The sequence below is a fragment of the Triticum dicoccoides genome, chromosome 1A (genome assembly GCF_002162155.2).
Source record: "Triticum dicoccoides isolate Atlit2015 ecotype Zavitan chromosome 1A, WEW_v2.0, whole genome shotgun sequence".
NCBI lineage: Eukaryota > Viridiplantae > Streptophyta > Magnoliopsida > Poales > Poaceae > Triticum > Triticum dicoccoides.
The window spans coordinates 551,296,326-551,308,563 of NC_041380.1; the positions used below are offsets into that span (position 1 = coordinate 551,296,326).

At 48.1% G+C, this 12,238-nt stretch overlaps 1 protein-coding gene across 1 annotated transcript; it reads right to left on the reverse strand.

The window, feature by feature from the left end:
- Positions 1-3,737: 3,737 nt before the first annotated feature.
- On the reverse strand, positions 3,738-4,163 carry LOC119355056 (nuclear transcription factor Y subunit C-2-like). Its single transcript, XM_037621842.1, has one exon. The coding sequence runs from the start codon at positions 4,161-4,163 to the stop codon at positions 3,738-3,740; it is 426 nt and encodes a 141-aa protein (XP_037477739.1).
- Positions 4,164-12,238: the final 8,075 nt, after the last annotated feature.

Here is a 12,238-nt window from a genome sequence, read left to right on the forward strand (position 1 = left end):
TTTGAGGTATCCCGATGTGGAATGCGTTTCTTTTAGGGGTGACCGGTCACTGCCCGCGGACGCGATGAGGGGTCAGATTTGCCAAGTTCGATTGTAGATGCTCTAACTACACCAACTGAATTTCACCGAACGCGTCCAGGAACGTATGAGGGGTCAGATTTGCCAAGTCCGACTGTAGATGCTCTAACTACACCAACTGAATTCCGCCAGAAAAAAAAGGTACACGAACTGAGGTGAACACACAACGATGGGTCACAAACACATAAAATCCGATGTGATCTGGCTATCCGCCCCAAGCACGTCACATTCAGTGCACGCAGTAATATCTTGCTCCCAATTATGTCCAACTGAATGCCGTGTAAGCAGCTGGTGGTTGTGGTGTAGTACGTACGAAAATTCTCTACCTCGTACGAAACCATCGCCACCAACTAGTTATGTACGATGAAAATTCATGTAAAGCACATGTAGTTATCCAAGGGGGTCTAGTCGATGTGGATAGTAGGTTTCTTCTTCTTCTTTTTTTGAGGGAAGTATAGGTTTCTTTCGACATGTCTCTTCTAGGGGCTGGGTTTCACTATTTGATATCTAGCAGGTTCAACACAATCGATATAGGGACCACCTATGCATCAGAAAACGGATTTTCTTGTTTCAGTCAGTATTGCTAGAGCCATCCAGACTTCCAGAGCTGTGGGTTCATCTTCCTCTTTCTCCAGCTGCACAGTTCATCTTCCTCCTCCATTAACCATCCTGTTACAGCCTAACCGCCTGCCGCCATCACCCACGGTCGGCCGACATTGCGGAGCAGCCGCCTCCGTTGTGCTGTCCCCATCCCCGGTCATCCTCTAAGCCCTGCCTTCTCAATGTTGGCGATCTCACCCTGAATCCGTCAAGCCTCCGACTCTCTCCCACCATCCCCGGTCATAGAAAAGCTATACGAGTTTTTCCAATATGATCCAACAATTCGTAAATATGAAAAAAGAATCCACTAGTGCAATTAGTCAAGGCATTGTTTGATTTTATAACCACAACGTACGACTCTGCATGCATTGACAAGTTTCTAATCTAGCGCGCCGGTGCGGACAGCAACGACCTTCATCTTTCGGTCTTCATTTTTCACCCTTACCGGGGACGCTGCGACATTTCTACCTCTAGCTTGGGACTTCATTCTTAACAGTGAAAGTAGTGGCTACACCTAACTTCGGTGCACCTATGAAGTGAACAGTAAATTCAAAAAAATAGAAATAAATTCTGAGATTTCGTGGATGTGATTTTTTTTTAGAAAAGGAGGATGACCCCCGGCCTCTGCATCTGGGAGATGCATACGGCCACTTTATTGATTATTATCGAGGACCTTAGAAAGTGTTACAACAATAAGCCTGAATCCACCATCTAGGCAACATATGCCGCTACTCCTATCCATATGATGAAGGGGTGCTAGCTGGGCCACTACCCAGACCACTCACCTAATCCTAACATCGAAAGCCGGAATCCCCAGCCTAGCCACATACCGGGTCTGGGGCATAAACCGGTCTGACGCACTCACTGTCGTCTCCACCATCTTCCACTGGTTCATCTCCAAGCAGATTGTGGTGCCAACCTTGGCAGGCTCCTCCGCCATCAACGCCACCATGACGCCAAATGACGACAAACGACACAAAAACGAACAACAAGAAAAGCCCAAAAGATACAAGGGGGCACTCTGAACTTACAACACATCGGAGAGCTAGTTACAATAGGTACTAAGAAAGGGTACTACTAGCATAAACCGATGACCGCAACCCTCAGGCGCCAAAGGCACAGGAGAAATGCCGCTGGGACAAACACCCAGCCGACCACACCATCACGCGCCAAGAACGTCTGAAGGCTGCAGGAAAGCTGCCGAGCAACAACAGAGAGGTGGACAGCGGGACAGCGAGAGGCACTGCACCTGCTGCCGGCCAAAAATCCCACCTTCAGCAACCCTACGCCCAAATCCACATTCCCCAGACAACGCCTCCATGGAGGAAATGACACACACGGCGCCACCGCTACCCAATCCTGCCGGATTTTGGGTTTTCACCCGGGAGAGGGAACGGAGGTGGGGAGAAGGAGACCACGACATCGCCTCCAAGAAAGAAACGTCGCCCAAGGCCGACGTCGATGTCGGGCCGAACCAGCCGGCCAGGGGTTTCCCCCGGTCCCGATCTGCAACACCAGCCCCAAACTCCACCGGATCCAGCGACCAGCCGCGGGAACAAGCGCAGAGGGGGAGGGCGCGAATTGGGGGCGGCAAACCTCCAGATCTGGCGAGGAAGAGGAGGCCTCCACGCTGTAGCCACCGGCCGCCGACGCCCCACCGCCCCCGCAGTCGAGGACGCCGGCCAGAGCCCTCCGCGAGCGCCGTTCAGGGCAAGAACGGCGACGCCACGCCGGGAGGGGCCGCCGCCCCTGGGATCCAGATCCTCCGCTGCAGGAGCGACGAGGGCCTCGCCGCCACCGTCACTGGCGGCCGCGCGGGCTTGCCTGGAGACCACCTAAGGTGGCGACGAGGAGGGAGAGAAGGGGTGGGGGAGGCGGCGCTCGGGATCCCTAGCCGCCGCCCGAGTCGCCCGGTCAGGCGACGCGGGGGCCGAGGGGGAGACGCAGCCTGTGTGTAAACCTGTGGATGTGATTATGAGCAAATGTTTTAGGACCTTGCAAAGTTTGGTCACCAAAAAACATCAAATGATCTTCATACAAAACGAAATACAAATGATGCTCTGCACCCATGTTATTGTTCACATGTTTTCAGCCCAAACTTTGTTTTTTCTGTATAGAGCTCCTTGAATGTCATTTCGCCACCAAATTTTACAAGCACCTAAAACATTTAGTCATAATCACATCCACAAAGTTTCAAAAAAAATTTGAAATGTTTTGCTAAGTTTTTATCATGCATGGATGAACCGGGGGTGCAATGTCCGTGGATGCACAAAACCACACTCTTCTTCTCACACAGATATTCCGAGAACTGGGGAATAGCGAGTTCAAAGAAAAGCAGAGTTAATAGGGATTTTTTTTTGAGAAAAGTCTATATTACAATCCTGAACTAACCACTCGGTTTAATTTTCAACCTCAAACTTCAAAACCGCCAAGCTATACCCCGAACTAACCATGTGGTTCAGAAATCAACCCTCCTCATGGTTTTAACTCGCTCAAGTGGTTTTGACCGCATTGACTGTTGACTGGACACTGCCATCTCACCTTTTGAACCCCGTCCTTACATGTGGGACCCATGCAGCGAAAAAACTAATAACAAAAATTCTCACCTCTCTTTGCTCGGTCCCAAAAGGTAGCAGGGCACATCCTCCTGCGTCAATTCTTCCCTGTCGTTGCTAGTCAGGAGCAGAGCGCTCTGGAGCTCCTCCTGTACACTGTTGGACTCCGTGCTACCGTCGCTCGCAGGGACCGGGGAATGTGTCGTCGCCCGCCATAGGAAGGACACAGGGAGCGGCAGCGCTGCGCCTGGACCTCCCTCGTGGGGTTGAAGAGCAGCCGTTACCCGCGCTGCCTAGGTGCCCTTCCACCGCTCCACACCCATGAAATCAAAGTACATCGCTAGTTGAGGTCGCCGCCGTAGTCCAGGCACGCCAGTTGATGCCAGTGAGCACCCGCACCAGAGCCCCGTTCGCTTGTAATCATGAAACATTTGGGTAGCTTGTAATCATGAAACATTTGTATCCTATCAGTGCAATTAATCGCGGCATAGTTTGATTTCATAATCACAACCTACGACCCTGCATGCCGCCGTGGACACCTACGGCCGGCGCGACGCCGCCTTCACCGTCCCCAGCATTGACGCCATCGTCACTCGGCCTGGCCTTGACGACGTCGACGAGGAAGTCGAAGACGTTGGTGTCCCTGACGGCGGCGGCGACGTCCTCGGCGTGCACGGTCCGGCGCCGGCCCTCAAGCGTGGCGTCCCAGGCGGCGCGCGTCAGCTCGGCGACGAACAGCTCGCACGCCCTGGAGAACAACACCGGCGCCTCGCACGAGATCATCCTCGCCCCGGCGCCGTCGCCGCCGCTGCCGTCCCGCGCCGACCGCCTCATGATCTTCTTGATCCGCGCCAGAGGCAGAGCGTGCGGCCCCGTCCTCGCCGTCGACCCGCCCCTGAACACCCCCGAGTACGGGCTCGGCAGCCTCATCCTCTGGCCGCCGTCGTTCAGTCGCCTCGCCGTACGTGCTAGCTGCTAGGCTGCTGGGTAGCGCTAAGCTCTAACAAACGGACGGTGCAATCTTCATTCGACCGCGGCCATGGACGGACCTTATATGCCCATGCCGCCTGACCCCGCGAACAAAGGAGCGCGTGACCGTCGCGGCTCCATAGCCGGCCGGCAACCCAGCGGCGTGGCCGCGGCCGGCAGTCTCGACAGCGATCGATCGATCGATCGTACAGAGATCACGTAAACAAACCGCAGGAGACGGTGGTTGAGATCGCGATGGTGTACGAATGGGAGTAGATAAATGAAATGTACGTAGCCTTCTTTCCATGTTCTTGCGTTGCGTTGCGTTGCCTGAGTTTCCGTATCCATGGTCAAAGAGGCGATCGCACCGAGGGCTAGGAGCGTCTGTATTTGGAAGGCGTCGTTGTCGCCATACGTAATCACCGGTGTAAAGCGCAGTTTTAAGACCTAAAGTGAGTGTAGTATATTCTATTTTGTATCGCATATTCCGTCATTGGCAGTACAAGGTATAAAAAACAAATTGGGACCGTGCCAGTTCTTTTTATTCCTTAGGTATTACACCGTGCCATTTGGCGCCATAGTGGCTTAGCATGCATGTGGAGGGGCACAAAATCGGTAATAACACACACTGCACCACAGTGACCACATGGTCATGAGTGTGTGGTGACTTTGCCAACATGATTGAGTCGATATGTGCACCGGTAGATTAATAGTGTACGTGGCATTTAAGTTGGCATGTGCACTTTTAGACATGTCTAGTTTGAGGCACGACGGCACAACAATGAAACGATGAATATGGGAAACAAGAAACACACAAAATAACAAGAGAAACCCGGAAATCGGCCGATCCATCTTTGGTAGACACGCTAAACAACAACATCAATTCATTCACTGTCTGGCGCTTAAATTCTCGGTGCATCCCATTCGAATAGACACATTAACGTCATTAGGTGCCTCTTAGTGTCCTCATCACACTCCTCCGTCTCTCTAGTTCTCCCAGCTAAAAGTTAGCTGATACTCTGGGAGTAGAAGCTAGCAATTTTGTGCTACCGCTCTGTCCTGCTATTCACTGGGAGCCGACCCAAAGTCTTTGTATATATATGGGTGATGGGTATACATGTGCACACGGACTTAATAGACCTCATCAATAACTGCATCTGACATTTATCTTCCGGGTAAACTTATATAGCAGTAACATAAAAGCTCTAGCATCGGAACTCTGTATTGGACATGTTCATGTTTGCATGTAATAGTTGACTAGGGTGCCACATCTTAGTAAAACTAGATAATATCCCACACGTTGCGAAGGGAATTGGTTGCAATATACTTATATGATATTGATTTTGGATTTGGATTTGAATGTTTGGATGAATATTATGATAACTAAAACTAAAATCACATATGATTTATTGTATTTAGTTATTGTGCTGGTCCCTTTTCCATGCATGTCCGCGTTGAGGTGGTGTCGTAGAATTGTCACGGCAGATGTCCTTAGTGTCAGGACTTAGTCGCGAGGCCAACGCATCTATATGATAGCTTGAAGGGGTTGATCGGGACTAGAGACGCAACACACAAGACAAGGATTTAGACAGCTTCGGGCCCCGGAAAACATCATCCGGTAATAGCCTTACATGCTGTTTGTGGCTAGGTCTCATTATGCTCATGAGAGAGTCGCCGGTAAGCCGGCTCTTTGTGTTAGCCCTAGAGATTGTTTCTTCTTTCCTGTCCCTCTTTGGGGAGCCCTGCCCCTCCTTATATAAATTAGAGGGGCGGGTTACATGTGGAGTCCTAGTAGGACTAGGATTAGTCTATCTTCTCTTACAAGTTGATTACAAGTCCGGATCTTGCTTCCTCGTAAAGGAGATATTCCTCACACCTTTCCTCTTAAGCCGGCCTACCATAACGTAGCCGGTCTTCTGGGCCTTGAGCCTCTTGGGCCCCCGGGTCTTGTCGCTCCTTTGATCCTCTTGCCAGGTCACCCATAAGTCGCCAGGCCCGGGTGGGTCACTTAGTGAGTCGTCCAGTCAGGGCGGGTCATTAGTGAGTCGTCAAGTCCGGCCGGGTTATACATCTGGCCGGGTCATACCACGGGGTATTATCCCCGACATTAGCCCCCAAGTTTAATTTGGATTTATCCATGTTAAACTGATCTGCAACATAAATACAAGAACAAATTGACAGGTTGCACTCCGGGTTAAATATTCTTGTAAGACGGCACTTGATCATCCTTAAGTCCTTGTCATCTCCTCCTTTTGGAAAATCCGGGTCAATGGATCAACTTCGTAGTCAATTTGCTTGTAGAAGAAATATTGTAAATAAAGCATCCATTTGAGTCGGCCTTCAATGCTCTGACTTGACAAAAATATTGGTCTTCAAATATTCAACTTATATTCAGCCGACTTGAGATATAAAATTTGCCGGTTTATGATTACCAAAATTGCCGGGTTATAAATAGATGATGCCGAGTCATAATTGTCGCCGACGCCAGTTTATAATTTTTGCAGACACCAGGTCAATCTGATTTACTCAAACTGAAAATTTGAAGATATTTCTTCCTTATATCCATAATACCTATAGCCCCCAAGGGCCGGTTTAATCAGCATGAATAAGCCGGGACTTATCACCATGGCTTTAAATGAAATCCAGTTGTGTAGCCCCCATGAGTCGGCTATAGTCATAGTAGTGTAGCCGGGTCATCCTAGAATTGTCTTAAGCAAAGAGCAATATGCATTAGTCCCCAAGTGTCGGGTCATTATGTAATAATGAGCAGGGACTTTGTAAATATGATGATGTAAATTTGAGCAGTAACGTGTAGCCCCCAAGGGCCGGCTTAGTAAGACAATACCAAGCTGGGACTTTTCATTGGAAATAATATCATATGATGTAACCCCCATCCTGGGGCTTGAACCCACGTCCACAAGGTTAAGAGTTTTATGCTTTACCAACTGAGCAGTGGATCCTTCAATATATAATGAAATAAGGCTTGTGTATCTTGAATTTTAACAGGAGCAATTGGTAGCCCCCAAGGGCCGGCTCATTACAATGGGATGAGTCAGGTCTTCAATAAGGCAAATAAAAATGACTTTGCATTAGCCCCCAAGTGTCATGGTGCATGCTTGCAGCGACATGAGACTTGCATATTTGATGTAACCTCAACTTGAATAATATAGCCCCCAAGTGTCGGGTCGTAAGCCTGCAGCGACTCGGGACTATTTCCTCCATTGTAAAATAAATCATGCCCATTGATAAAGATAATAGCTGTGGCGCTAAAGTGACTTTGAAAACCTCAATCATAATACTGGTTATTAATAATCATAATAGAAATCCAACCATATTGGCTATTCAAAATTTGAATAATATAATCCGGTATGAAAACCTCAATCATTCAATATCATCATTGAAAATCCAGCCATGTTGGCTATTTAAAGAATTCAAATACCTTATATGTTGACAAGTAAATCCGGAGTTTAAATACCCGGCGGCTCTTGGCCGATGGCGATTCAATACACCTTCATTGTAAACCGGAATTTTCATGACCCGGCGGCATATAGCCTTTTGATAAAAATCCAGAACGGATAATCATTTTGAAGCATCAACTTTGGTAATGAGCTTGAACTTAATCATTTACATGTCATATTTCTGCAAATCCTGCAGAGAGTTTAAACAACATATGCCCTGGCGACTTAGCGTCAAAACCAGGGCGGGTCATAATATCTCACATATAACTACTGTGATATTGAATTTGTACTGCCGGCTTACATAACCTGTGCAGTAAGGGTGATAACCCAATTCTTAGAAGTCAATGCTTCCACATAGATGATGATTGTCATAAACTGGCGACTTATAGTCAAAAGTCAAGCCGGGTTAAGCATAAAACACATATATATTTAAGATATAATCCCAAAAAGGTCTCAAGTTAAGTAATTGTGGCTGCAATAAACTTTACTAGAGACATAATAAAACTTTTTGAGGCTTCTGATTCGGATACAATCAGTAAACCGTTTCAAAGGGGTTAAGCTAAGATTCGAATACGATCATATAGCCCCCAGTGGCTTTGGCGATGCCGATCAAGAGGGTATCGACAGCTATGTTCTCTATGGTTCGAATACGACATATGTTTGAACAGGAAGCCCCCAAATGACCTTGAGAGTTGTTTAACGACGCTGATTCGAATACGATCCACGTTGATTCCCAAAGGGGTTGATCTATGATTCGGATACGATCAAGAAGCCCCCAAGTAGGTTCGGCAGTTTGCCAATCAAAAGGGTATCGACATCTATGTTCTCTTTGGTTCGAATACGACCTATGTTTGAACAGGAAGCCCCCAAGTGACCATATAAATTTTGGCATTGCGCTGATCAAGAGGGTATTGATAGCTATGCTCGATGAGTAGGAAGCCCCCAAGTGATCATAATAAGATAAGCCGTAAGGCAGGATATCCAAGTTTGAACCGCGCATCATGGCAGCAAGTTCTTTTGGCAACCTTTAATTTTTCTGAGAACTCGAACTTGCGAGAGATTTAAATCTTTTTGAATCCGGAACTTTAAAACGGATTTAAAAACTTCAAAACTTTGTGAAAGACAAATTTACCTTGAGCCGAATTTTGAACCGGATTTGATAGCTTCAAAGCTTTGCGGGAGAGACATGTCTCTTGAGCTATATTTTAAACTGGAATCTTCATTTTGAGCCGGAAATTTTTCTGACGGCCTTTAAATATTCGCCAATAAAGAGTAGCCTCCGGGGCCGGGTTATCTTCCCTTCAATGACCCGAAGTTCTTGAATTCATTGAAACCGGCTAATTTTGCCGAGCCATACCATTGTAGCCCCCGAGTCTCAAGATGACTCAAAGAGTTGGCTTGAGATTCTCCATATTTGACCATAGCAGAAGGTGTATATCATTTGCGTTGATAACGCGATGTGAATCCACTGAGGTGACTGCGGCGGGTTATAAATGATCCCGTATGAGCCGTGTCAGCAACTCGGCCAATGGTTCCCTCCAACTGGTTGTTTGAAGCTTAACCAAACTGTAGTGGCGGCAATTTGTGCGCCTGCCCATTGAGTCATCCAATGCAGACGGCGGTTGATAATATATGATAATTTGCCTCCAATTTGTTGGAAGAGAAAACCGGCTTCCCAAGCGGTGACTTGCTCATACTCAATAAACAGCTCATGCTGACAGATGCGGCCCAGTGTGTTGATGTAGACCAGGCCGCGAGAGACGGATGGCAGAGACGACCGCAGCATCAGTGGCGGCCCCGACAGATGAGTCGGCCGCGGCGTTGTAAGCCGGTGCGGATGGGGAAAATCTTCACCGGTGTTGTAAACCGGCACGGACGGGCGAGTTAATCGCGGGTGCGGTCCCGGTGAGTTGAAGTAGTCCGGGCCACAAGGGCGGTGTCTTGCATACATATTCTTTGATCCTTGTGGCACGGTCATATGCTAGCACATGACAGTAATTACGCAATTTATATATCCATGATCCGACCATCGACTTTGCAATGACCAATTGTCCTGCATATAAAATGCAAAGATCAAAGTAATTGCTCTCTGACAAAAACAATATGTGCTAAAATTATACTTAGAGGGATATCACTTGATTCGCCCGAACAACAGATGAGTCGGCCGTGGCATTGTAAGCCAGTGCGGACGCGTGAACCGGTGCGGATGCGTGAGCCGTCGTGAGGGCAGATGGACGAGTCGTCCATGGCGTTTGTAAAGCGGCGCGAGCGGCGAGTCAAATGTGATGTTGTTTAATCGGTGTAGATGCATGAATCGGCAACAGGTGCGGACGGATGTAATCCGAACATCGGGGCGGCGACTTGCACGTATATCCGTCAAGCATCCTAACACGGACAAACACCAATGCAAAAAGTGATGTTGATGCACCCCCTTAGGCGACACCTTTTCGTAATGGTCCTGCAAAAATATTACAAGACCAAGTAATTGTTCTTTGATAAAAACAATATGTGTTAAGAAAAATAAACTTTAGATTAATATCACCTGATTTGTTCGGACGACGGATTGCTCATAAGTAGTGTTCATATATAATTTTGCAATATGGCTGAGTTCCACTTTAACCCCAGAAAATATCCTGTCAGTCAACCAGCCTCCTGAGACTGGTCCGGTGGACGCGCGGGGCCGCAGCAGAAAAATGACGCGAGCCTGGCTGGTCAACAGGTCGGCTCATCACGGGGGCAGCCCAGAGGGAACCAAGAGAGACGACCCGGTGATTTGACGTGGCAGGCTGGCTCGCAAGTGGAGGCGGACCCGGACTCGGACGTGGAGAGCCGCGGCGGCTCAGGGGCCACCGGCCCGATGGAAAACAGTCAAAACGAGTTTCACGCCCAAACTTTCGGGTCGTGGTTTGTTTCCTTTTTTGGATCGGGAACGTAATTGCTTTTGGTCTTTTTGTCTTCTACCTTGTTTGATTCATCAGATATAAGGCTAATTAATTTTCAAATTGTGCCCGATCCCTCGTCTGATCCGATAACTCGATCAGAAATTTTCCCTTGTACGTATCTGTGATTTGCACCCATCAGATCCGATGAATCCTTGCTGAACCAAACGGAAACTCCCCCACTTTGGATCTAACGAACTTGACGTTGATGTGAATCTTCCACACCGGCTTTAGTTGAACTGAAAAATTGCGAACTTTTCAAACCCTAGAAAAGATCCCTCCAAGAACTCAACACCATCGTGCGTCCAGCCCCACGGTGGGCGCCAACTGTCATAGAATTGTCACGGCAGATGTCCTTAGTGTCACGACTTAGTCGCGAGGCCAATGCATCTATGTGATAGCTTGAAGGGGTTGATCGGGACTAGAGACGCAACACACAAGACAAGGATTTAGACAGCTTCGGGCCTCGGGAAACATCATCCGGTAATAGCCCTACATGCTGTTTGTGGCTAGGTCTCATTATGCTCATGAGAGAGTCGCCGGTAAGCCGGCTCTTTGTGTCTAGCCCTAGAGATTGTTTCTTTTTCCCTGTCCCTCTTTGGAAAGCCCTGCCCCTCCTTATATAAGTTAGAGGGGCGGGTTACATGTGGAGTCCTAGTAGGACTAGGATTAGTCTATCTTCTCTTACAAGTTGATTACAAGCCCGGGTCTTGCTTCCTCGTAAAGAAGATATTCCTCATGCCTTTCCTCTTAATCCGGCCTATCATAACGTAGCCGGCCTTCTGGGCCTTGAGCCTCTTGGGCCCCCGGGTCTTGTCGCTCCTTTGATCCTCTTGCCAGGTCACCCATAAGTCACCAGGCTCGGGTCGGTCACTTAGTGAGTCGCCAAGTCCGGCCGGATTATACATCTGGCCGGGTCATACCGCGGGGTATATCCCCGACAGGTGGTTTTTTTTCATCCATGTTTACATGATGAAGTGGCATGTGTGCATGTTGAGAAAATTAGATTTGCGGAGGCTAGCTATTTAGATATAGAATACATTTTGAGTGTTGATTAAGCTAATGAGGAAATTTGGATCTTAAAACCATACATCTATTGTTTCATTAAAAAGGAGTAAAAACCATACAAACACAAAAAATTAGAGCTCGGGGATAGGATTTAGACAAACACACACTCCCAATATCATGGAACATCTTCTGAACGAGACAAAAGAGAGCCAAGGCCCAAAACCACCAGACACAACTCATGTGCGGCCAAAACGACCACCATAATAAGAGGTCTCCTGGAGGCATGCACTGATGGATTGTTCGACAGCACGAAGTGTGTGGGCATTGGCAGAAGAGGGCTTAGTAGAGCAAATGTGCCAGCATCAGATTGCTAATGCCAAAAACTTTTTTTGCCTTGCATGATTCTTTATCCCACGGTGAATTTGGGGAGTGAGGAAGAAAACCATCTATGAAGTCATTTTCCAAAGTCCATTATCAACACATCTTTTTATTGAAGCTTACTTGAATGATCTCCATATTCTTGAACCGACGAGGGTGACGGGAAATGTGCCCCTATCGCGGCCGATTCAGTGGATTCCTCCACTCGGGAACCTAGTGAAGGTGAGTGTTCATTCAGAGGTCGGGAGGGGTG